This window comes from Saccostrea cucullata, unplaced genomic scaffold (assembly GCF_032062105.1).
Source record: "Saccostrea cucullata isolate Sc308-1 unplaced genomic scaffold, CSIRO_AGI_Scuc_v1 ctg344, whole genome shotgun sequence".
In the NCBI taxonomy this organism is placed as follows: Eukaryota; Metazoa; Mollusca; class Bivalvia; order Ostreida; family Ostreidae; genus Saccostrea; species Saccostrea cuccullata.
The window spans coordinates 427,979-455,763 of NW_026933830.1; the positions used below are offsets into that span (position 1 = coordinate 427,979).

At 34.8% G+C, this 27,785-nt stretch overlaps 1 protein-coding gene across 2 annotated transcripts; it reads right to left on the reverse strand.

Annotated features, from left to right (window-relative positions):
• LOC134239418 (phospholipid-transporting ATPase VB-like) lies at nt 1-27,777 on the reverse strand. Of its 2 annotated transcripts, none has more exons than XM_062721602.1 (23): nt 27,002-27,777; nt 24,828-25,035; nt 21,556-21,638; nt 19,298-19,404; nt 18,230-18,361; nt 17,821-17,951; nt 17,343-17,592; nt 16,859-16,932; nt 13,112-13,303; nt 12,229-12,682; nt 11,762-11,923; nt 11,538-11,632; nt 11,185-11,311; nt 10,678-10,781; nt 9,755-9,835; nt 9,176-9,397; nt 8,201-8,255; nt 7,743-7,945; nt 5,853-6,053; nt 3,590-3,670; nt 3,350-3,454; nt 2,423-2,610; nt 1-1,023 (listed from the first exon to the last, which is right to left on the reverse strand). In XM_062721602.1, exons 1-23 carry the CDS (start codon nt 27,388-27,390, stop codon nt 795-797), a joined length of 3,873 nt encoding a protein of 1,290 aa, XP_062577586.1. In that variant the 5' UTR covers nt 27,391-27,777; the 3' UTR covers nt 1-794. The 2 variants fall into 2 exon arrangements, with proteins under 2 accessions (XP_062577586.1, XP_062577585.1); XM_062721601.1 differs by lacking the exon at nt 5,853-6,053 and adding an exon at nt 6,119-6,319.
• Nucleotides 27,778-27,785: the final 8 nt, after the last annotated feature.

Genomic DNA, 27,785 nt, shown 5'->3' on the forward strand with positions numbered 1-27,785 from the left:
ATTTTTATTAATTTTCACTACAGCAAAGGTTAATCTATATAGGAATAAGTAGACAGTAAAGTAATGGTCACCAGTAAATCAAAAAAGTAGAATGCCAAGAGTGATTAATGAAGACCTCGGTCACTTCTGAGAAGAGGCTGAGCAATAGAGACAAAGAACACATGGTTATCAATACAAATAAATAAAAACGAGTTGCTCAAAAATAGAGCAGCTCTGTGGAACTGAGGATCACAATTAACAAATATACAGCTATATAAATTAACAATAGTCTTAGAATATAAAATTGTCAAAAATACATGTTAAAAAGTTTCACAATACATAAAATTTAAACTCTTTCCATTCATACACTTGTTACTCTAACATTAAGGCACACACACACACATTCCTACAGACACACAGACAAATACAGAAACACAGCCAAAAACATATCAGAATCAGCAGCATAGCTTGCCTATAAATAGATGTCTATATCAAACCCCACTCTCTCTCAGTAACTGTTTATAATGATGAAAGACAGTGTTTGGTCCAGAATGAAGCTACCTCTACGTTAACCTTCCCTCCACTGAATCATTTCACCACCCCTCCGCATCTAATGAGATCTCTATGTAGCGTCCATATTGGGACTGAATGTCGGAGCAATTAAGCTGGTGAGCTGGTGGTCTGTAACTAGGTCGTCTGTTCTGGTTCCCCTCTCCCTTGTTCTCGTCACTAGGTGGTGGCACATCATCAGCCCTCTCCCAGTCAAACACAGCACCATACCTGTAGCAGTTCATCAGTTTATACAGAACCTATTGTTACGCTATCGTTGTTGTAGTTTTTCTGCTGCCTCCGTTACGTATCCTGATGTCCTGCTCAGACGTCCGTGTGTCAGTCCGCGACTCCTGACTTGAGATTACGTCTCCAGTGTCCTGAGTATCGATCGAGTGAGCCGAGTCGCGACGATTATGCTGACTTTTCTCCCAGAATTGAGCTTTTACGATTGAATCTGGAAACACCGTTCTCTGGAATATCCGGATCACAAATCTGGAAGACATGAACAGTCAAATTAAATAGGGCAATCCTTACATACCCTGAAGAACACACAGTTTAACACTGACAGTGAGCATGAACTTGAGTTTCCTACTTGACATTTAATTGAGTACCGTAATGATTACACTTTTTAAGGCAACTAATTAAGCTCAAGGTAACAATCTCAATAATTCCTTCATATTTACACCACTGTATATTTTCAAGTTTGCATATTTATTACAAACATTGTAGCTTATCAATATTATAAAACAGTGGCAAAGCCTCTTAAAAGGCTGTATATTCTGTAGGTACATCAGGGTGTTACAACCTGGAAACAGGTACAGTTAAATAAAATTGCGGAGGGGGCAGATCAGTGATTTTAAGGAGGAAAGTAGGGAGTGTATACACTGTACTTACAGAGATTATAACTATCAATTTTGAATTTCTTCTTGTATTTCTCTTTACTTGTATGTCCTGATGGGCCCAAATTGGTATTAATAAATCTTATCTATAGAAATTATTCTACCGTGGGTAAAGACAATGCAGTGAGAATGGTGATGAGAAATGTGCTGTAGATATGTGATGAAAGTGAGAGTGAGACAGGGGTTTATAAGCTGTTATAGACGTCTCATACCCTAGGAACCCACAGAGTAAATTCGGGGATATACACTGTAGGTATATTATATAGATAGACCTTGGGAACATAGACAGTACAGTGATTATGGATTTAGGGATGAGGAGGGGATTATAGCAGATGATGGGGTGGTAGTTGGGGAGGGGATTATAGCAGATGATAGGGTGGGGAGGGGATTATAGCAGATGATGGGGTGAGGGGTGGGGAGGGGATTATAGCAGATCATGGATTTAGGGGTGGGGAGGGGATTATAGCAGATGATGGGGTGGGGGTGGAGGTTGTACACTGTAGCTATATATAGACGTACCTTGGGAACAGAGACAGTACAGTGATTATGGATTTAGGGGTGGGGAGGGGATTATAGCAAATGATGGGGTGGGGGTGGAGGTTGTACACTGTAGTTATTTATAGACGTACCTTGGAAAGAGACAGTAGTGATGATGGTTTTAGGGATGGGGAAGGGGTTATACGCTGTAGTTATAGACATACCTTGGGAACAGAGACAGTACAGTGATGATGGTGTGAGGGGTGGGGGTTATACACTGTAGTTATAGACATACCTTGGGAACAGAGACAGTACAGTGATGATGGGGTGAGGGGTGGGGGTTATACACTGTAGTTATAGACATACCTTGGGAACAGAGACAGTACAGGGATGATGGGGATTAGGGGTGGGGGATATACACTGTAGTTATAGACATACCTTGGGAACAGAGACAGTACAGGGATGATGGGTTGAGGGGTGGGGGTTATACACTGTAGTTATATACATGTAAATACCTTGGGAACAGAGACAGTACAGTGATGATGACCACAGTGATAACATGGATGGGTTTGACCAGTGTATTCTGCATCACCCAGTAAGGATTGGCCGGGTGGTCAAACGTGAACCAGATGGCGTGACAGACGATGGCAAACAGCCAGAAAAACACAAAACTCAGGATCATGGTCAACCACTGAGGCCAGATCTGCCAACAGAAAACAAACAATATGTAATACAGGTATAAGTTATAATTAGCTATTTCATGGACACTTTGATACAGAAAAACTCGTTTAGTACGAACAAGGATAATGTGAATTCACGGATATAGTGAAGTTATCTTGGATCCCCAGCTATATAAATATAACTAATTCCTTATACGGGTATTCAAGTTTCAAATATAGCGAAGTTATTTGTTAGGTCCCAGTGACTTCATTATAACCGAGTTTTACTGTAATAGGTGCACATAAGACCCATCAACAGAACAAATATTGTGTAATATAATGAATTCTTAGATAATGCTTGTAAACTAGTGTCCTCTTTGATTTAGGGAATAACTATCTTCTAATTTGGTATTTGCGACCGTTAATGCTGATTTAACGGTCGCAAACTGAGTTTTACCAGCGACGCATAAGCGGAGCCGGTAAAACGGATGTTTGTGACCGTTAAATCAGCATTAACAGTCGCAAATACCAAATTAGAAGATCAGTTATTCCCATTCTAATGCAATCCATGCATTTTGTTTGTTGTTTACGTCTTATTTTGTCGAATTTTGTTACATGAAATACGTCACGGGGCATTGTGTTTTTGCGTCGCTCTATTATGACGTCACAATGAAAAAGCTTTCACGCTCGTTAATGCTCGTTTTACTGCTTCAAACACCAGTGCATTAGCTAATCAAAACGTGTTTTACAAAACAACTGCATTAGAATCATTGATTAACTTACCCATGAGTATGTGTCTATTGCCCCTGTAAATAATATGATTAAGATGAGCGCCACCATTTGAGTGGTGCCAAACTCCCAGATTCCCACCTGCTCCGACTCGTAGGCCTACAAAAAAAGGAATTACAATGTCAAATGATTTAAACCCAGTGATATGGTATCGACATGTTGTATGGTAAAGTAAAATGTATTTACAATGCTTTGTATGTTACATCTCTGATGCTATATATACAGTATACTTACAAAGTGAGCCACCCAATAAAGGATAATGCTCTGATAAATGGAGTCCAGAAGTGCGAAGAAAAAACTAAAACGAGTATATTGCTACAAAGAGAAAAAAAATACATTGTAAGTTACTTGAAAATTTTATATGTCAAACAAAAAGATATGACAATATTTAGCATTAGACTGAAGCTTATCACAGAACTAATACATGTATTTTCTGGCAATAAAAAAATCATTTCCATGCAATTAGCATTTAACATCATGCAATCCATATAAAAAGTATGTAAAGATGCAAAGATTATCTTTAATATTGCAGTATTAATGTCTATAATTTATTACAGAAGCACATTCATAATCAAGACAATCAGAATATTACTTTGCAATATCATACAAATATCTACTTGGATTAAAATTTCTAGCATCTCTGTCAAAGCTTCATATCTAAATGTAGCACACAGCAAAATATAGCTAACAAGATCACCATTAAATGGAGTATACATCGTTTATATTGTTTCTCAAAGACCATAGGTGTTATAAAGTTAATGTCCCATACAAGGTGATCGAGTAGGAAATGTGCACACCAGTGCTTGACCCTGGAATCAACATTTAATGACATTTAACCCTTCAACTCTGACCTATAGTAACCCTTCAACTCTGACCCATAGTAACCCTTCAACTCTGACCCATAGTGGAATTAGTTTATTATTCACCATTTCCAAAGTGAAGACTTAGGGAGGAACATAGATAGACTTTGTCATTGTTATTGTTTTGTTGTAGTTGTCAAGTAATTTCCCCATAGAAGTCCAAATGTACTACAAATCAGTCTGAAATAAATATATACAATGTAGTTGATCTTTGGTATCTCTAACATTGATGTCTCGAATACGAATGTCGAGATTATTTGGTAGTCCCATCCACTTATTCTTTTATTTTTTTTTTACTCCTGATATCTCAAATCCTAAGATTTCTCTCGATTTTTTTTCTCGGTCCTTTCGAGTTTGAGATAATGAGGTTTGACTGTCAATAAATTGACTGGGGATTTTTATCATCATTACGTATACTCCTAACTCCCTGTTCAATAATATGACTGGGGATTTTTATCATCATTAAGTATACTCCTAACCCCCTGTTGATAAACTTAGTAATCAGCAATTAACACTATAGTGCAGCCAAATTAAATTAAGCTGTTCATGTGAACATTTGAGTTTTAAAAAAGGCTAATCTATGTATGATTTTAAAGTCATTTTGTTTTAAACAGCTGTGTGATATAAAAGCATGTGTAACTCGGATAAAAATTTACTTAAGTTTGCAAGTATAGAAGTGTATGAGGAAACCTCAATAAGCTTTCAGTAATTAATGTGTGAGATAAAGAGTCTCAGTAAATTTAGGTCATTTTGTCCATTGCTTTACTAGTGTATTAAATATTAATTAAGATTTGTACAGATTTTTGTTAATGAATTTAAGACGTCAGGAAGATCATGTTAAGTTGAATACAGCAAGTAAATATCAAGTTATTAATTCAATTACTTCGTTAAGTTTTAGCTACTACACATTCTTGCCTGCACAGCCCTGCGATTTATTGAAGTAGCAGTATAACATATAACTCCCCTCTCATTTAAATCAGTTTTTTCCTGCCATTTTTAATGATCCTTTCCTGTTTTCTAAACTAAGCAGCTATAATATACAACTAATACACAACCCTCCTCAACCAGCTGAATTTACAATATCATATTTATAATGCAAAGCTCCCCACTGGCATAGAGTCTAATAATTAATTACAAAGCATATATATATTAAACTTCTGTTTTACATGTAATGCCTGTCACCTTTAAGCATTAGGAGGGATTTTTGACCTTACAATATCAGTTATGTAATTCAATCTGACCTCATATTTCTTTTAATCTGTATATATTACGGTGTTATTGTACTGTGTACTTCAAAGCTTGTATTTATACATGTAATACTGTAAGCTTTTTATAAATAAACATGCATTATGTACATGTAAATGTCTTATTGTGATAATGCATATGCAAAAAAGGACAATTTTCCAAGTAGCATGATTTACATGTCTTTATGTAAATGTTAGATCAATACATTCAGTTTTAGAGTTTTAATTCCTCCTGTCTAGAGGAGGAAGGACATTCTCATGTTAGACATAAAATGGAGGCCAGTCAGACATTTTACATTCCTCACTGCAAAAAATATACACATCAAAAACTCCAAGAGAAAATGGCTACGGCAGGCAAGAGGTTACGGGGTTACCATGTTTACCACGGATTACCTTATCCTCAATCCCCATTTTATACACCTCGGGGAAGTGTAACAGGGTGGACGGCATTAAGTCTTTGTCAAATATGCCGTTAACGACCGGCGGAAACGCCGTGAATAAGACATGGATAAACAACAGAAAGAGGCTGTTGAATTGGAGTGAGCCCGAGTATCCGCTATAGAGCTGGAACCAGAGCATGGTGAACTCAATTCCCTAAAATCAATCAGGAAACAAAACAATTAATGTACAATGATTATACAAAGCAGTGCAGTATTTACCGTATCATCAATGCCCATTTTGTAGATATGAGGAAATCGGAGGAGGGTTTCTGACGACAAGTCTTTGTCTAAGACCCCGTTCACCAGAGGGGGAAAAGCACAGAAGACTACATGCGTGAGCATGGTATAAAGACTGTCAAATTGCATCGATCCCGAGTACGCACTGTAGATCTGGTACCAAAACATGACTAATACACTGATCTAGAAACAGACGAGATGGGGTTAGAACACAGAAAACAGATCTCAGGCCAGAGTTATCTCCCCATAGTCTGTCTACAGAGTTATACACCTTACTGCTGCACTTAAACCTTTGATATATATATATATATATATATATATATATATATATATATATATAAATATTAAAAATCAGTTATGTAAATTAATAGTGTTTTTTTTTTAACTGTGTTCATTTTAAAAATTTTGATAATTGTAAAACATTCTAATCTAAATGTAATATTCAGTGCAACAGCAGTTTAAGGTGACCTCTGCCATTTATGGTGAGGTGACATCAAGAGGAGGTAACTCTAGCCTAGAACCTGGTTAAAATGATTGATGATAATACAAGAAAATCTAGCAACTCATCACACATAATTTCTGTATAAATATTGTGCAATATCAATTAATATTGTTCAAGTTATTTTTACTTCTCACAACCAAACAATGAGGTATGGTACATGTTCTAATATACTGATTGATATATAATGATCTTCATCCACTGAAAATGAACAATCTACATTCTGAGCTTGTTTCACAGTTTTACTTTTAGGTAGTAATCATTTTTCCTTTATGTTTTCTTGTCTAAAAATTTGGAATTATAAATTCAAAGCAAAACAACTAACTACTTTAGCAACTAGTTACTAAATGTCAGCAATTCTGTTTTGATTTCTTTCAAAAGATATATTGTATGCAAAAAATTTGTCAAAGAATGAAATACCAAAAGCATCTATCACCACAAAGTTTTGATGGGAACTACAGTAATATTATGTTGTTATTCTAAATGATTCTAAATGATTCATGACTGAATGTGTCAATTTTTTGGTGCCATCATCAGGAAAATAAAATGTGTTCGAATTATAAGATTACCAAAACACAAACATTTATTGTTAACAGAAAGACAGATTATAATATTGTTACAAAAAAAATTGTTTTATGCAATATCAACATGCACAATGCACGCCTGGTATTAACAAGAAAAAAGATTCCCCTGATTTGATCAGTGTGTTAGAAATTTGTGCCATTTTTTTTTTAAAGAGACATAATTTAAGTGGGATCTTCATTTCAAAAATTCAAACAATCATGTGATAAGCACAATTGTGACATATATATACAAAAAAAAAAAAAACATTCAGTGATCACAGGTACTTTACACACTTTTATCCTTTCTTCTATAAATTAAAAATAAAAACATTATTATAATAGTTTGGAGAATTTTTTATTTATGAAAAGAAAGGATAAATAAGTCAAGTGCCTGTGACAGTGATATAAAATATATTCTTTTCAACTTCTGAACTTCTGATATTTAAAAATATTCAAACTGTGTACAAACTTATTTTTAGCATAATACAAATCTCATATGTAATTATTTAATAACAAAAAAATAAGAGCAGAAATGAAGACCTACCAAGCTTTTATAGAACATGAAGGAGGAGAATCGCGCGAGGCGACAGTAACACCAGTGTCCATGGACCAGAAGGAGGCGCTGGAGAAACATGAAGCGAGAAATGGCAAAATCTGATGCCATGACGGCTTGCATGCCTTCCTGTCCAGAAATCCCAATCCCGATGTCGGCCACCTGTATCATACTGACGTCATTGGCTCCGTCACCTGTATCAGATGTAGAGGAAACATTAATTTTTTTTTCAGATGTGTCTTGTATGATATTCCTCTATGATGAATTTAACGCACAATCTTCATCCACTACATGTAGGCTATAGTATATATCCAAAAATTCTATTTTGTTATGTCATCATAAATTCTGATTTTTTTGAGAAATGTTCAAACATACTTTCAAAATGTCATCAAGAAAATGTTATTCATAAAATTTACATAAAATGACTCATTTCCAGATAGAATACAAACCTATTGCCAACGTTAACTTATTCAGCTTGTCTCGAACTAACTTGACCACTGAGCCCTGTAAAATAAACAGATTTATTGAATTTTTTTTTTAAAATGTTTCAGACACAATAAAGGTTAAATACTTTGGGAGTGATCTATCACACAATACAATGTTATAAATTTATATTAAAGCGGATATACACAAAATGACTCATCCTGTCGGCAAAACCAATAAAAACTACCAAGGACCAATTACTTTGCATTCTGTGTCAGTCCAAATGACAGGTAATATTTTGACAGAAGAACTTGCGACAATCCGTCCAAATTGCGTACAAATTCCCTCCGACCAATCGTAATCTTTCAAATGCTTTTCTGTATCTTGTAATGGCTTCTTTGATCAATGCAAGTGCCAAACTATGAATTGTAAACTAGTTTGACGGCACTAAGGTAAGCCAGGTGAGAAAATTGAACTAGAATTAATTTTTATATGAAGAAAATCGACCACCATGAGAATTCAACGAAAATTGATATACAGTGATCAAATCGGTATGAAGTGTGCAGTGTTTATTGAAGCTGGATGAACAATGTATTGATAAGAAAATTCAAATACAGTTATTGACAGTTTTCATCTTATTATTGATTTTTTTTGGACCGATAGAAATTTGTCTGGACTGACAAACTTCAACACACAGTCCAAATGGTCGCAAAAAAGTTTTCAAGAACTCTGCATTACTGAAGTAGATCTGTAAAATTACCTTCCTTGTGAGAGTGTATCTATAAATTTACTTTCTGTATGGGAGAGGATGTATACATTTATTTTCTGCAGGGTAGTGGGTCTACAACACTATACAAAGGTGGATCTATAGATTTACCTCCTGTATGGGAGTGGATCTATAAATTTTCGTTCTGTATGGGAGTGGATCTATAAATTTTTGTTCTATATGGGAGTGGATCTATAGATTTACCTTCTGTATGGGAGTGGATCTATAGATTTACCTTCTGTATGGGAGTGGATCTACAACACACCACAGATGTGCATTTCTGAGCCAGGTTAAGGAATAAGTCTTCCAGCTGCTCATTGAGCGCGTATGCCAGGGTCCGACCGTCGATCACCAGGGTGTACTCCTGCTTCTTGGACTGGGCTGAGGATGACGTTGTGACCGCTGTGTCCCGATTGATCTGCTGTATGTGGTGTTCCAAGAGGTCCCTTGTACATACCTACAGAAAAACATCAACATGTACATGTGTGGAAAGCATGGAATGAGACCTGCGTATTACATCTCACTTACACATGTAGATCACAGAGTTGTAAATTTAATGAAATAAACTATAAAATTAATATGCCATTAATTTGCTATAAAGAAATACTATGGTTATACCATATAAGCTACACAGTATTTTCCTATGTTTTGTAGTATTTATGAATTATGCCTATATTTTAATAAATTATATGCTCCTTGTTTTTGACTCTGTATTGACTCCAAAAAAGGAAGTTACAATCTACACAAAGCTGATGCGTGTGTGTGAAACTGATCAAGATTTTTTTCCTCAAAAGGAGGTTGTTTTATAACTCACCAGATTTTCTGCATTGATGACGATGACCTGATCTTTCTGTCCAATCAGCTTAGAGGAGTAAGCTACCTGAATGGCTGTTTCCTGAAACAGAGAGAGAGTTATGTTCAATGTTATGTTTAGAAAGTATCACGTTGCATTCCTTCCCCTTCCCTCTTTTTCTATAGACTCTTTTTTTTCTCTCTAATGTATCCATTTATCCCAAGGTCTACATCCTGATCTGTAAAACCAAAATCTTCAAGTTCCTTCCTACCCCCAGCACTTCTTGATCATAAGGATCAAAAATTTTATTATTCCTTTACAACTGTCCCAACACAACTGTTCCCATGAGGTTTTCATTTGATCCCTACTCACTTTAGTTTTTTGTGTTTTTCTACCTGTTTGTCTCCTGTGAGGACCCAGACTTTGATCCCTGCCTTCCTCAGTTTGTCTGCCCCCTACCTGTTTGTCTGTCCCCCTACCTGTTTGTCTGTCCCCCTACCTGTTTGTCTGCCACCCTATCTGTTTGTCTGCCCCCTACCTGTTTGTCTGCCCCCTACCTGTTTGTCTGTCCCCCTACCTGTTTGTCTGTCCCCTATCTGTTTGTCTGCCACCCTATCTGTTTGTCTGCCCCCTACCTGTTTTTGTACCTGTTTGTCTGCCCCCCTACCTGTTTGTCTGCCCCCCTATCTGTTTGTCTGAACCCCCTGTTTGTCTGCCCCCTACCTGTTTGTCTCTCTCCTATCTGTTTGTCTGCCCCCTACCTGTTTGTCTGTCCCCCATCTGTTTGTCTGCCCCCTACCTGTTTGTCTGCCCCCCTACCTGTTTGTCTGCCACCCTATCTGTTTGTCTGCCCCCTACCTGTTTGTCTGTCCCCCTACCTGTTTGTCTGTCCCCTATCTGTTTGTCTGCCCCCTGTCCCTCATCTGTCTCTCTCCACCCCTTACCTGTTTGTCTCCTGTGAGGACCCAGACTTTGATCCCTGCCTTCCTCAGCTTATCTATCGTCTCTGGCACACCTTCTTGTAGCTTGTCCTCAATACCTGTGGCACCTGAAAACACAATAGAAGCCCGATAAAATATCATTCATAAGAAGTAGTTATCCAATCACATTTATAAAGCTGCATTGAAGTGCATTCATTTTGCTAGGAATTCAATTTTCAGCTAGAGGTAATATGAGCATTGAGAGCACAAAATGATATGCCTCCACTCCCATATGAGCATAATAACAAAAGTCAATGTTTTATTATATGAATTCCAAGTGTATGTCTCATCAAAATGTAAAATAGAAAGGGAACAACTAGCTGTTGTCCTTAATTCCTGATGATTGACATGTGACCTATTTTGACCTCCCCAAAGCATTGACCTCTGACCCTCTATGACCTCCCTGAATCATTGACCTCTGACCCTCTACAACCTCTCTGAATCATTGACCTCTGACCCTCTATGACCTACCCAGAAGCTCCAGGTCTTTCTCTATCTCGCACGCCACTTGTAGAATCTTCTCTTCCCTGTTGTCCATGGCGGCCGAGGCTTCGTTAAATCTCACCTTCCACTCGTCATACTCCTTACGACTCAGGATCTATATATAGAAACAGAACCTGTCAGGATCTATATATAGTAACAGATGTGTTAGGTTCTTCATATGGTAACAAATGTGTCAACCTTACTATCTTTAACAAATTGTTATAAATACACATGGGCCCATGTCCATGCTTTGTTCAGTGAGTCAATGGGTTATTAGGTTTTAGGCAATAAATAGGGACTTGACATGCTGCATTACATAATTTGATTTTACGAGTTTTTACCTTTTTGGCCATACATAGAGTCCTGAGTCCCTGCATTGCATAGTTCAGTATATGCTTCTCTGACTCCTTCACCAGTCGGTGTAGTTCCTTATCCTCTGTAAGAAAAAAATAAAAGCCACGATAAAACAGACTGAAATTTCATGTGTGTAGGTCAAGTGAAAATTTTATCTAATTAACAAGGAAATATACAACCAAGTAATGCATGCTCAATAGATCTGATTTACCTTTGAACTTTTTGTGGAGGACCCCCAGCACGGCTGTGTCGGCCCCCTTGGTAAACATGACCAGTTCCTTGTTGTTGGGGTTCTTCACAATCACAGACATCCGTTTCCTGGTCGAATCAAACTGTAGAACCTCCAGTATCTCAAACTCTACCTCACCCTCACCTGAGAGAGGAGAAAATCATAATTAAAAAGCTCAAGGATACGTACCACAAACAAATTAAATTTTCTTATCTTCCACAAAGAAGAGTTACACTGGTAATTCTAATTTGGTAAGTCCAAAGTAACTTTCAAGCAAGAAAACTTCATACATTTTATAAAAAATTTTCAAAAAACAAAATGAACTATAAAGCTGCATTTGTGCACTTTTCCATGAATTATGTGACTTGGCCAAATATTAATTTGTGTATCATATACATACAAAATTTACACAGTCTAAAAACTGAGGCTTTATTTATAGTGTAACTTACCGGGTAGCCACACCCTGACTTTATCCACACTACGATTAATTAGTCGACATCCGTACGTACAGGCAGCTCTGACAAGAGCAAGCTCGTCTGGACTCTCAGCCTCGTAGCGACTGTTCTGTGAGCCGTCTGAGATATATGACGACCCGGCTATACTGCCCTCTGAGGGCGTACTAATCCCGTACTCCCGAAATCTGTCAAAGTCCCCAGAATTAGATATTGTAATCGGAGGTACGTGTATACCTCCATTTTTCTTAGAGAGAGGTGGTGTCCCTACCTCCCTTTGTCCCAAGGGTGGAAGTGCCCCCTTGCGTTGTATGGGGGTATCTGGGAGATTTAATATCGGGAAACTTTTCTTCTGGGGCGACTCTTCACTTTTACTAACTTTATCAAGGTCATCTTGTGACCTATTTCTGCCTTTATAATGTCCTTCAAGAATGGATCCACAATCATCCATCTGAAATAATTTGATTAGTCTCAAATACTTGCCAAGACATGATCATATCACACGAATAACTTTATCAAGAGCTCTTCACAGAGAAAAAAAATCAAGATATTACAATGTGTTAATGTTTTTTGCAACCCTGATTTTCAAACACAAAAATCAATTACCAGTAAACAATTTGCAAGTGCAAAAGCATGTAAAAAAGTTAGCAGTAAGAGCAAAAACAATTAAAAATCTAATGATGATGATTTTAATTTTCACTTCTAGGTTATGTTTAAAGATGATCAAACTTATTTGTAAATAATTCACAATTTATCTAAAAGAGAAAAGAAATAAATTCATGTATCACTGATACCTTATAATTAAATACCTGTTCCTTAACAAGGTTACTGAATTTATCTAGAGTTGGCCTTGACCTAGCCTTGACCCTGTCCCACTTACCAAATCTTCATGAGCGTGATGCGTGACAACTACAGTGTTACAGATAGCCATGAGTAAGAAAAATTCCTGAATTCTCTGAGAGTTAGGGGAGATAAACTCTGGCAGGTCCAAATTAACACTGTTTAAACTTCGTAGGCACATTCGTGAGATTTCTCGTTCTAGACCCGGCTCGAGTTTGAGATTTTCCATCACCTGATGAGAGAGAGAGAATGTTAGGATTAAACCACACACCACTCGTCACTTACCATATCCTCGTGGCTTTTACTAACAATGACGGTGTTGCATATCGCAATATTGAGGAAAAATTCCTGTATGGTTTTGGAGTGATTATGCATTCCTCCATGTTTAAAATGTAGACTCCAATTACTTGTCAAAGCATGGGTAATATGTGGTTCAATAGTTATATCCATGATCTACATCAACAAATAAGTACTAATCTTAATACGGACAGCTTTTGCCAAATGTTCAAGAAACTGCATGTCTGTTTCAAAAATTATCACTATGAATTTTGATTTAAAATTTCATTTTTACTGTCATGTTAAACAAATTGTTCATTTCATCTTGAATTTTACTATTCATCATGTTCATTTTCTTCAGTTTAAGAAATCAGAAAAAAACTGTCTTGATAAATCAGTAATACTGTGAAATCACAAATTTGCGTGGGGGGTTAATTTTCATTGTTTTCGAGCTATGACAAGACCCACAAATTCATATCCACCATGAAATGTAAAATATTAAATAGATAAGAGCTCAATAATTCTTGATCCATGAAATCAAATCCCCAAGAACAGATTTTCCTCAAACCACGAAAATTTGATCCCACAAAAATATGTGATTTTACAGTATAAGACTTGAAAATTTCTTTCTGGTATAGTATGCTATTCTATTATACAGATGATTACATTGTACTTAAACCTGCTGATTATTTGTTTTTTTTCTTTGGAGGTCTTCTGCTGATTATGTACCGTATTAGACACTATAAACTCACTATCCTTTAGAGGTCTTTTCTTGACTAATTTTGACCTTTAAGATGTACAAAGAAAATTACAATGTACATTGTAATTTCTTTCAGATTGTCTCTGCCCCAATCTTTAACCTCCTTCATTACAAGTGATTGAATTAATACATTCTTCACTGCAATAAGACTATCATCATTTCTCTGTCCTCACTGTAAATCCACCCACAGATCAAAAAATAAAACTTTGAACATTCTTCTATGAACAAGAAAGTTCTTTTAAATCGATTGTCTGACCATTAACAGAACAGACCTATAAAGGGATGCACAGAAGCTATACGAGTTACATTTTATAGCTTAAGCACTGAGCTCGTCCTGCTGATGTTATTTTACAGTTTGAGCTATATTTTACGGATAACATACCAAGCTCGTCCTGCTGATGTTATTTTACAGTATGAGCTAGATTTTAAATAAGTGACATACTGAGCTTGTCCTGATGTTATTTTAAAGTATAAACTATATTTTATGGATGACATACCAAGCTTGTCACCCTGATTTTATTTTAAAGTATGAGCTAAATTTTATATATGTGACCTACCGAGCTTGTAATTTTGAAATTTGAGCAATATTTTACAGGTGACATTCCAAGCTTGTTCTGCTGATTCTATTTTACAGTATGAGCTATGTTTTATATAAGTGACATACTGAGCTCATCCTGCTGATGTTATTTTACAGTATAAGCTAGGTTTTATGTAAGTGACATATCGAGCTCATCCTGCTGATTTTTACAGTATGAGCTATATTTAATAGGTGACATTCCAAGCTTGTTCTGCTGATTTTATTTTACACTATGAGCTAGGTTTGAGCTAAGTGACGTACCGAGCTTGTCCTGCTGATTTTATCTTCAGGGGTCTAGAAATTTTTTCATAACTCACTTGCCCAAGTGATACAATAAATTTCACTTGCCCGCCTAAAAAATTCACTTGCCCAACAAAAGCATGAAATAATCACAAGTTTTAAAATTACAGACTAACATTTTTCCCATGGCACAAATATGTGAATTTTTTCCATCATATTAAGGAAGGCCCACACTTTTACGGATCCGGTTCTAAATTTACACATCAATATAAAATTCTGATTTTCACTTTTCTATTGATATAAATCTTTTTGGGTGATTAAAAATGATTTAGCAAGTATATATTTGTTTATTATAGTGTTATTGTGCATATGAAGCATTTAATATACATTATTTATGGAAATTAACACTTTGCACTCTGTCCATAAGATCTATATGTCATTTACTACGTACACAGACACAAAATTCTTAATTGCTTTTATGGACCTAAATCTTTTTAATTTTCTTTTAAGCAAACTAACCCGAGATCTATTTTTATTGATTTAGAGCCTATATCATCCATTTAATTTTTATTTTTTTTTAAATTTTGCATTGAATAACTGAAAAAAAGTCTTCAAAAGACTGTTTTGTTAAAATTCTCTGGTCAACCATAATAAAGTTTGCTGTTTTTGTTAACATTAGATATGATTCTTAATAGTTTTGAAGAAAAAATGACATCTAAACATTTTGGATTTTGAGAAAAAATAAAAATAAAGATATTTTAAGATTTTTTTCTGAAAGACATGGACAGATTCAACACCAATTTGTAAATGTTTTGCAGTAAAGATTTCAAATATTCTCTTGGCAAATGAATATTTTTGATCTTCATAAGTTTTAACATAAATTTGATGTGATTAGGTGCATAACTAAGAGAAATATGATATCACACTTTTTAATGTTCAATTTTGGCTTTTGAGTGTTTAGAGGTATGTGCGCTGAGACATGTTGTATGAATATTAACCTGCAAAGATATGTCTTTTATGGGTGTTTTAGTAAGAATAAGACTTGTTCAAGGTATTCAAATTGAAAAATTATCAGTTTGACAGAAAATTCTGAAAGTACGGACCTACCTTAAAATATTTAATATGCGTAGCATATTTGTGTCTCTGATACACTATAAAATAATATGCTATATTGCATTGCAGTTTTGATATAGATATATTAATACACTGTATGCTGTATTGAATTGTATTTTTAAAGTCAAAATTATTGTTCAGTGGATACATTTATTATGTAAATACTAATAATCATTTAAGTTTCCAGAGTTACAGCCATCAAATTACGTTCGTATCAATTCCGGGAAATTAAAAGTGTACCGTATTCAGTTTTTCATTTATACAGCAAGCATTTCCGGTAGTGATAATGTATTAATTTGACAGAAAACGCTTCATACCGCTTCACACAACTTACTAGCTAAGTAAATTAATTCAATTTTCAATCAAACTCATGAAAAGAACAACTTTCAACAATATTGGTGTCTACTGTCTTTTATTTTTTACTTTCCTGAGCAGGTGAGCATGACCCAAGATCGAACTTTCCCGTATGGATTTTTACTCACCCCGGGCAACGGGAAAGCGTAATTCTAGACCCCTGATCTTACAGTATGAACTAGGTTTGAGCTATGTGACGTACCGGGCATGTTCTGCTGAAGTTATTTTACAGTATGAGCTACACTTTATATAAGTGACATTCCGAGCCTGTTCTGCTGATTTTATTTTACACTATGAGCTAGGTTTGAGCTAAGTGACATACCGAGCTTGTCCTGCTGATTTTATCTTACAGTATGAGCTAGGTTTGAGCTATGTGATGTACCGGGCACGTTCTGCTGATGTTATTTTACAGTATGAGCTAGGTTTTATATACATGTATGTGGCATACATTGAGCTATGTGACGTACCGAGCTTGTCCTGCTGATGTTGGCCAGAGAGTACCTGCTGCCAGTCTCACTAAAATCATCTTCCTCCTCAAACTCTGTAAACATAAAGTCATAAAGATTATCTAATCTATCTCTACAGGAAAATCAAATTCTGTTTTGATATGTAAATTCAATTTACTGGTATAAGTAAAAGTAATATAAGCAAAAACCAATTCTGGACAGCTGTGTATTTTTCTTTTCTAAAATCTAATGTTGTTTATCAGTTACTTAACACATACACTTAGCATATAATACAGATACAATGAAATGAACAATACAATGTTTAATCGATTTAATCCATTTTTAGATGATTATTTGTAAAGATATAAAATTTTATATACACAATAAAATGTCTGTCTTTGTTTGTTCATGACTCAACATTGCAGCTGTTGCAGAAAACACTATATAACCTGCGTAAGTATTTTGTAAAATGGATTACTGGTTAATATACAACTACACAGCCTACCTGGAGTATGTGGATAATCCGTCCCGCCGATCGTACACGACTTAAACTCCATCTGGTTCTCTGTCAGCGTGCCCGTCTTGTCTGAGAAGATGTACTCTATCTGACCTAAATCCTCCGTGATGTTTAAGGCTCGACATTCCATCCGCTTGTCCATTGGTTCGTAATAAAGCTCAATGTCGTTATTAATAAAGTACACTTGACCTAGTTTGACAATTTCCACTGAGACATATAAAGGAAGAGGTATCACAGTCTACAAAAATTGAAAGATCATAAATAGAAACAGGGAAAAATCTGTGTCAAGGTCATTGTCAAGGTCATGAAACTTATCTGGGTCAGGGGCAATAAAATGCTCTCAAACTTATTGTAACAGTGGTAACAGAGATAAAGAATCAGGAATTAACTTTTACAAGCGAATAAAATAATCTAATCAATTCAGTTGCATCCTTTAAATTTGGGAAAGGGTACATAAATAGCTTACCTGAAAAATGATGATGTAGGTGAAGAAGACAACAAATCCCTGGAAATATGGGTTGTACCACTCCAGACTCTCAAAGGGGATAAACAGAACGGTGGTACTGTCCTCAAAGTTAGACAGCCATATCCCACTGGCTGCAAAATCAAAATAGGTTCTCCTCAGTTTCTAATACAGAGTATGCAATGATTAATGAGTTCAAATTAGTAACTGTCTGTAAGGATTTCTATTTGGAACTAACAGTAGTTAGATCTTGTTGGCCTTCACATTTAAACAACTTTTACAGCTATTTTAACAGAAGTTTCATGGGAAAACACAAAACACCATTGTTGTGTCTTATGCATTCAGTTGTTTCAATACGATAAATAAATATGTCTCATTTAATAAATTCTGAGTCCAGTGAACATGTCCTTACCGATGGCACAGAACAGACACAGGAATAACAGGAGGATGACGCAGTAGATGACGTCACGATTAATACGCCGCTCCAGCTTACTTCTCTTGTACCGCGGATTACGATTGTTTAACATTGCCTTGGTCTCGTGTCCTGAAAATTTATGATGAAATCAATGAAGGCGATAATTCCTTTTCATCTGTTTAATATGAATTTAAAAGTCGGGACTTTATTGGAAATGTGACCTTTGTCTTACTGACAATGCTGGAATTAGTTTTCAATAAGATCCGGCTTATCATGTTAATAGCATGTTGAGCAATGAGCAAAGTGTGGAAAAATAATGTCAGTGTGTCAACTGTTATAATTCAAAAGTACAAGGGACTTCATTGACAAGGAATAATAATCAGTAAGAAAGCACATACATTTTCATGAAAGGATTTCCTTGTTTCCTAAAATTTATATACAATTTTTCTTTTCATTTGAAAAACTTTAACAGTATTTGTGATAAGAAATGTCTAAAGTTGACAATGCTGGAATTATAATTTTAACTGTTTAAAAGTTGGCTTAAGATTTCATGATTTTTACACATAAAAAAGCATGTTGTATTTCAAATACATCATTCAAGGAATCAGACTTGAGCAAATCAAATATAAACTGACCAACAGTTCTTCTGTTTCCATGCTCTGAGTAATGAAAGGGGTTTTACATTGAACACAAAAATCAAAGATGTCAGTGTGTCCAAAACAATGACCAAAAATAAAATTCTATAAATTCTTTCTAGCTTTGAAGAGTTGCAGCAAATCTGTGAAGTAAACCTGAGTGTTAATTTCTCTCTCTAATTTTATTTTCTGTTATCTTGATAATTGACAAGGAATAATAATCATTTGTTATAGATTGCTGTAAGTATATAGCACATACACTTTCATGAAAGGATTTCCTTGTTTCCTAAAATTTATATACAACTTTTTCTTTTCATTTGAAAAACTTTAACAGTATTTGTGATAAGAAATGTGATAAATGAGTTTTTATCTAAAAAATAAACAAAGCTTCAATAAGACCCAGATATAATGTACAGTGACCCGGACTCACCAGCGTATAAGACGATCCCCTCCACAAAGTCCGTGTTTTTAATGGTGCACCCCCGCAGCAGGAGGTTGTCTTTGTTGAGGGACACCTTCTCCCCCGACTCCAGCTTACTGTAAAATAGAACGTACCATATAGGACGCATACCAATTATAAAGGGGTCTGGTCACTCTGGATTACATTTATCATCTTGGCACCTTATTTCTTCAACAACATACTGTAATTTCAAGTGATATGACATTTAATATGTTCATCATCAACCTGTTAATTCACACAAACCTTTGTTTATATGATGACACTCATAATTTTTCACAAAAAGAAAAAAGAACTTCAAATTGGAATGCAAATGATTTCAGTATACCTTGCGGTGAAAAATTAAATAGTATACAATTATTACTGTTTTTTGAGGTCAATACAATGATTTAGCCATCTGAGGAGTACAACATTCACCGAGCCCGAAGGGCAAGGTGAATATTGTACTTCGAAGATGGCTAAATCATTGTATTGACCGAAAAAACAGCAATAATTGTTTTATTATATGATTCACTGATAAAATGATACAGCTCATTATTTGTTTGCATTTAATTTAGTCCTAGCCAAATACAAGACAGAAGTAGAATTAAAATGTAAATAAACTTTACCAGTTGTATCAATTTGAAATGTTTTATAATCAATTTTAGTTGCCATAAAAAAATAATAAGTCTTTTTTATAGGATAGATTTCGAAACGAAGGAGTATTATTAGGGAAAATTGACTGCCAAAAAGTAAAAATCATTGTTAAAGTAATAGTATTGAGGGGGGCCCTGCATCCCCTCTTACCATCCTCACCCGAAAATATATATTCTCTTATCTTTTGTTCAATTGAAAAAAGTCATAGTCGTTTAAATAGCTTACCAATTCAATTTGTATCAATTTGGAATTTCCCGATCTATTTTTAGATCAATGTAGAGGAAATAAATCCTTGTATTCACCTGGAACGTCACGTGCAGGTCAATACAACGTAGTATTTTTCTAACATAGTTGGATCTCAGCCATTCAGAGAGATGGAAATTATTCAATCAAATAATAAAATTATTTATTAGCTGGACAATCTTTCAGAAGAATGTCATTACTTCAAGTAAGAGTTATCTCTCTTAACAGAGAGTCAAAGGACCTTAAACATAAAGCCTCCCGTGTCAATTGTGACATGCGATGTGTGTAGATACAGGATAAAATACTTAAACCTACATGTATTTACTATGCATGCCTTACTTCACTGAAACTAACAAAGAGCAAGAAATGGTGTTAACATATATGCTCGCCTTATGCCTTCAGGAAGAAGTGATTACAGGTTCTTCTTTCACACTACATTAATATTAATTTTTATGACAGTCACTCAAGATTTCCCAATTTATTGTTTGGTAATCACTAGGTATAGCAGAAAAACATAAAAATTTTGACCTTCTTCACAAAAAATCAATAGAGATCATGTAGTAACCATGACCACCTGAGTTTTATCCAGGAATCGGTTCTCCAAGACACTGGTCAGAAAGCCTGCTGGACTGAGCACCAGTTGTCAAGGAAATAAGCCTCTTAATGGAAGACTACTCCTTTGTCTTAGATAGAAATTGCTTGGATAACTTATCTAGACCCTCAAACAAAGTTTTAATATTTGAAGCCATGGCTCTCAAAATTTAAAAGGAAATAAAACATTTAGATATCAGATCTGTAGTCCCCCAAACCTCAGGGGCCAGTAACATATATTCTGCTAGATTTAACTCAAACAAAGCAATATCTACTGGCCCCTGAGCGTAAAATCTGATCATTAAATGTGAGAAGCCAATAGAGTGTAACTTCCTCATTCCAGTCTGAAACTCAATATCCCAGGCATCTGGTTCACTTGTGTACTGACTGTTAATTATTTTACAATTTCACTGACTGAAAAAAGAGAATTATCACACTTCCTGATATCAGACTTTTAAGTCTCCTTATAATTATTATTTTAATTAGTCAATTCAGGTGGATCAACAGATTATCAAGCACTAAATTTACATTTATTACAAAATAATGATTCATCAACAATCTAGTAGAATCTACCCCCTTATAACAGACGAAGCACAGTCAGTACAGATATTGGCTTCATGCGTTGTTAGAAATACATGGTGATAAAATTGGTTCAGAATGCAGCATAATCTCCAGGTCAATTTTGACATCAGAAAAGTTTAAAATTGAAGCTTAATACATCATAAAATTTACAAGTAATTGTAGATAATTAATATACTTACATGAAGCCATTAAATTTGTAAATTTCAGCATTGGGAAGTTCACATTCTACGTTGTATTTGAATTGTTCCACAGCAAACTTTTTCTGAAAGCAAAGAAAGTAAGTTGTCATTTAATAATGTATTCTGCATCCTGTTGAAAAATTAAATTCTTGAAAGTGAAGCACTGTTTTCCCTAAGAACCAGCTACCAACCAAATTGACAGCTTCAATTGGCACAAATGCCGCTTTGTAAGGTCCACAGAATTTTTGTTCATAAACCTCAGCCCCTAGCATGTTACAACTGATCTCTCACCAGTGATTTCCCTTTATTTCAAAGTAAAGGGTTAGAGATCAGTTGTTACAGGCTAAGGGCTGATGTTTATGAACAGAATCTCTGTGGACCTTACAACAATTTTTTATTTTAAACCGGCATTTTTGTCAATTGAAGCGGTCAATTTGGCCGGTTGCCGGTTCTTAGGGAAAACACTGTCTCACCCTTTACTTTGAAATAAAGGGAAAACACTGTGAAGGGAGTAGGGAAACTTCAAACCTGTCTAGTTTTAAGGTGACTGAAGAGACTAATCAAATAAAAATTGAAGTTTCTGTGTCTTCTCTGATAAAACATGAACATGAAGGAAGCAAAGTGTAAAAAAAAATTACTCCTGAAATTTGATGCTGACTTCTGATGCTAAGGTTAGATAAGACCATAAAAATACAATAGAAGAGGGCCAGGGATTAATCCATAAACATATTCCTTGGCTTTATTCAACAAATTTAAAGCTACAAATATTTCCTAATTTCAATAGGGCAAAGAGAAAAGCAAGATGCACTAGCTGATTTGGATTCTCATGATTATATTTCATTATTTAACTTGTTGAATATTATTACGTCTTATCACAATAACAATCAACAAGTTGGTGTCTGAATTTTGATAACCCAGTGACTGGGGAAATCTTGTGTCTTGGTGTCCCCCCTTTGTTTATTTACACCTTGGGTGCAGCCAGGTTATCTTGTCACAAAGATATAGAAGAATATTCTCCAGTTTTAATGACAGTTACTGGTATATTTCATACCTGCCATAAAAATAGGGAGAGTGGGGTGGGGTTTCTTGTCAAGACATATTTTTTTATATAGAGGCCAAACAATATTAATCACTGCTTCAACTACTGCTTCTATAAACCTATAATCAGGATCAGGACACTGTATTTATCTGAGAAAGGGGGACGTTAAAGTGGGAGAGAAGTAAAATGAAAAAAAAGTCTTATTGACAAGTTCATCCCTAGTTATCACCTATCATAAAATATGAATGATTCACATTTATCAAATTGTAAAAATTGTAATTATTTTATAGACAGAGATCAATCATTCTACGTAAGAGAATCCCCCCCTTTGAGATTCTTAAGACTTATTTTTTGGCTGTCTTCATTTTTTTTTGTGAACCTCCCCCTCCCCATTATCCCCCAAACTGTCACTTCCTGATTGCACCTGACTTTAGGTCAGAGATAAGGGTGGGTGAACTTTTGATGGTGTGTACCTCAACATTTACTGCTATGGCTGGGAGTTTTATTCCAATGTCACAATATGTAACTCCTGCATTTCTTCACCTTTCATAGGTAGCCACACCTTAAATCAATATCTGGGGACCTTTAAACACGTATAATCCAGATATTGAACTACTGAATGAATGTCTGCAGTACTGTCCATTTAAAATTTCCAAAAAATCAAAGATTGCCAAATAGTTTGAACTCGGGTAATATGTTCTAATTAACAAGTTTTTATTTTGGTTATTAAGAGAAGTCTAGAAGTCTTTCCTTAGCCTGCACACAGATCTTATATCAATATCATGCTTAAGAACAGAGTACTATACATGCAATGGTGAACACTAATATCTCTAATATCCCTAACACTGCAGACAGCACTGTAACTCATTTTGCTATATCATGTGCATAATAATACTACTTTGTATAGCTAATTATATATGATATATCTGTACTTTATATAGTCCCCTCTTTGTTACATTCTGGAGAGTTCTCTGACCCATTTGTGTCCTATCTATCAACATTAATCGCACACTTATGAAATGACTACCAGGTTAACTCAATTTTGCCACAGATGGTAGCAGATTAGAGGTTGAAAGCCATGTAAATATTCAATAATTTGAGAAAAAATATCCTACAGGGAACTTAAATATACCCTTGTTTGCACGACCAAGCTATAAGTAATCAGATCAAGCTTTAAAATTCAATTTACATCAGTATTTTTCTATTCCTTTCTTAATTAAAAGAGTTGATCTTCTTATGGTAGGAATTTGTAAAAGGATTTTTTAATATTTATTTTTCTATTAAAAATTACTTCTCTGTACTAATATCCCGATTTAAGCCCAATAAATTGAAGTATCACGATAAAATTATCCCAAACCTGATTAAAAAACAGACATAGTATCAATGAACACAGAATGCAGCATCTATATGTCAAAATTTAGAACAAAACATTGCTTAATCTGCAGTGTGTATAAACACTGCACAGTGATTTTGGTTAATCTTTTTAATTTAACATTAGGTTTATACTAATTTGGACCTCTCTGAAGGAAATACCCCCCACTCATTTTAATGACCCGCGTGTGTGTCATTGTTTTCACCCGCAAAATCGATCATCCCAATTTTTTGACTTTTTAAATTAAGCATTTGCAAAAAAAACCAATCTAAAATATGAACAATAAAATAAAGTCTGAAAATTCATCGATTTGTGTTTTATAAATCAGGATATCTTTGTTTGCCGAGGTGTTAAAAAACTGTTAATTAGCCACAGAAATCACTTCAATTGAAGGGGTATATGCATGGTGAGCCACATAGATTTAAAATACTGCAACCCAGATATATCCTTCCTTACTGAAATACAGGGAAATCTTACTACCAGACTTTTATCCCAACATTTGACCTTTACTTAATCTTTCATATTTTAGTCTATGGATGACCTACCTTTACCTTTACCTCTTCTTTTATATTTTAGTCTGTGACTGACCTGTCTTGGATAATAATTTGACATTGACCTATCCTTTTGTATTTTAGTCTGTGGATGACCTGTCTTTACTAATTAATCATTTGACCATGACCTAACCTCTCTTATTTAAGTATGTTGACGATCTGTCTTTGTTTTACAATTTGACCTTGACCTATCCTTTTATATTTTAGTCTGTGGATGACCTGTCTTTGCTAACAATTTGACCATGACCTACCCTTCCATATTAAGGTCTGTGACTGATCAGTCTTTGAATACTTTTCAACCTTGACCTACCCTTTCGTATTTGAGTCCGTGGACGATTTGTCGCTGTTTTAGGTTGGTCTCTCCATCGAGGTTGCTGGTTTCTAGGTGACAGATCCCTAACGGATCACTGGAATGGAGCAGTAGAATGTCTGCTGGAATGATTTCATCGCAGGCCAGGTGAACAAAATCCCCTGCGTGGATCTCCATCCACTCACTCTTCACATATCGCTTGTCAGAACTGTAACAAAAAAAGAATGTTTTAATATTACGGAAGATCTGGTCAAACTAGAAAGTATATGTAGCAATTTCTGTTACAAAATTCTGTTTTATCCTACCCAGTAGAGCGTTCTTGTCAGGGACAATGAGGGTATGGGGAAGATGTACCCATGTAGTATAAAACCCAGAATAAAAATTTTGTTTGACACAATAAACATTATAATAATCCCAAACTTACAAATTTCTTGAAATTTTCACAATTTATTGCACATTAAAAAAGTATGCAGATTCATAATATTTATTGCTGCTGTGTAAAAACTTTGAAACAATCAAGTCATATATGTTTCGAAAAATAAACAAACAAACATAAAAAAAAAAAATTTTAAATACAAAAAAAAGTTACCGGGTAGATTAATCTAAATAGATTAGTTGGCGTTCATTAGATAAATCCTTTTTCAAAAAATTTTAAAAAATGACCATAATACTCATAAGAAGCAAAATTAAAAGTGAAACATATTGGACATAGTTGCATATAATTGTACATATAGTAGCTCTCTTTATAAGTGGGTTTTTTTCAATCCCTTGTGGTTTGTTAGGACTTCCTCACCTCTTAACATCTGCATTAATTTAACATTTTCTAGAAATTGTCACAAAAATGAAAAGAAAATTGTTTTGACAAGATTTTAACTGTATTTGGTATTCCCAAGTCAAAATTTCAATTATCACAAAAGTAGCAGTATTTTAAAGTACCGGTATAACTGTTGTCAACAATGTTTTAGGTCAACCTAGGGTCACCTAAGGACAGATGATCATGCATTGCAAACTTTTCTCAAAAATCATGACAATTCCCAATATATGTAAAAAAAAATTCTGTGGTTCTCTTTACCATGTTTTAAAAATATCACCCTAACTTTCTAATCTCTTAATACATGTTTAAGAAACAATAGTTTTTTAAATTCATTCATAAATTTTCTCACTCCGTTAATTATCTTAACTTCATCTTGGAAAATTCAGAAGTGTTTTTTTTAAATAATAATAAAAAAAAGATTCCCCCTAAACCTACTTGTAACAAATTTCTTTATTTTGAGTCAGGAGAGGCCAAGCAAAGATTTTAAAAAGTTGTCCTTATACTACTAACTAATTAAGTATTAGAGTCACATAATGTTTTATTTTTCATTCAATATGTCTAAATAATGCCCTATAAAATTGTAAACAAATGTATAGATTTATAAGGGTGGTGGCAAAAGATAAAATAAATGAACATGGTCACTGAAGTCTTCAACTTGTAAAAATGATTTTAGAGGTTTTATATATTTTTTTATCATACTGAAATATAGATTAATCATTTATATAAGTCCAGAAATATTCACCATTACATGCAACTGACCTTTTGTTTGGAGTATGTATATTTAAGCATAAACTATATATTATATTAGATTAAAATTTAATATTATGTCTCTACCATAAGAAGATATGGATCATGCATCTTTTCAGATGCATCAAAAGTAACACTAAATATGAAAGTTTGGATTTGATACCCCTTGAAATAAACTAGGTAAAGTGAATGAAATGCTAAGCTTTGCATTAATACAGAGAATTTGACAGACAGACAGACAAGGTGTTCCTTGTGTGCCCTGTAAGGCTGTAACTTTGTTGAAGGATATTATTACCTCAACTTCCACATCCAGGATAGGCTTTAACAGTATATGTACAGGGAATACCAGCAAGGGATATAAAACTTAAATGATGAATTCTTTAATACAGAAATGTGTGTTATTCAGTATCAGAAGCTTGTGTAGTACCAGATATAAGGAAATATAAAAACTCTTTGCATGTCAGAGCTATGGAAATGGATATGATATATGATGCTCTTTTGAAACCTCGAATGTGAGAATATTTTAGTTTAAATTTGGAATTGTTTTTCTGTCATAGTTTCACACTCAATTTATTTCACCAAAAATCCCATTTCTGAGTGTGAAGTAGCTTACCTAGAATATCGTCGACAAGTATGATGGTTGATTTTTCTATCAGATTTATATCGCCTAAAGTCTTCAAATGCATCTTTCACAGCCGTAACGGCAAGTACGAATATCACAGGTATCATGGCTATCTCCTTTCCAAAGGCCTGGACTTGGGGGACCCAATTCAAGGCTACAACTAATATAAAATATAAATTGGCAAATCGATGAAACTGTTCAAATAAATTCTTGGGTAGGAATGTCACAATGGAGTACTTGGTGGTTTTGATTCTGTTGCTCCGGTAATCCCGGTTAGGGTGACTCTTGTGTTTGGGTGGGATGTCCCCAACCACATGGTTTGGTACCACCGTCCTAAACCCAGGCCCAGATTTATTACTCTTGTTAAAAAGATTGCCCATTTTGTTTTGTATTTACTAACAGATATAGTGGAGTTTTGGTCAAAACAAAAATGGTTACACTGTTAAATCATACTGACATCTTCATGGTATTTTGACAACTAAGAATCACTATGCCAGTTCCGCGATTTCACAATTTCCTGCAGCAGATAAAAAATCCGTTCACTGATCAACAAAGCCACGTCATTGCGTCACAGCTATATTCTTTCAAGATTTTTGACATATTCTTGACCATTAGGACTAGCCATTCCGAAAATCACATGTTTGGACAAAATCCAATATTTCAAAACAAATCATAACATCTGTCTGACGACCATTTTCTTTATCGATCTAGTACAGGTGCTCTATTTTCAACAATATAGACAACACTTCATTAGCGACCAAACAAATTTGTTAAC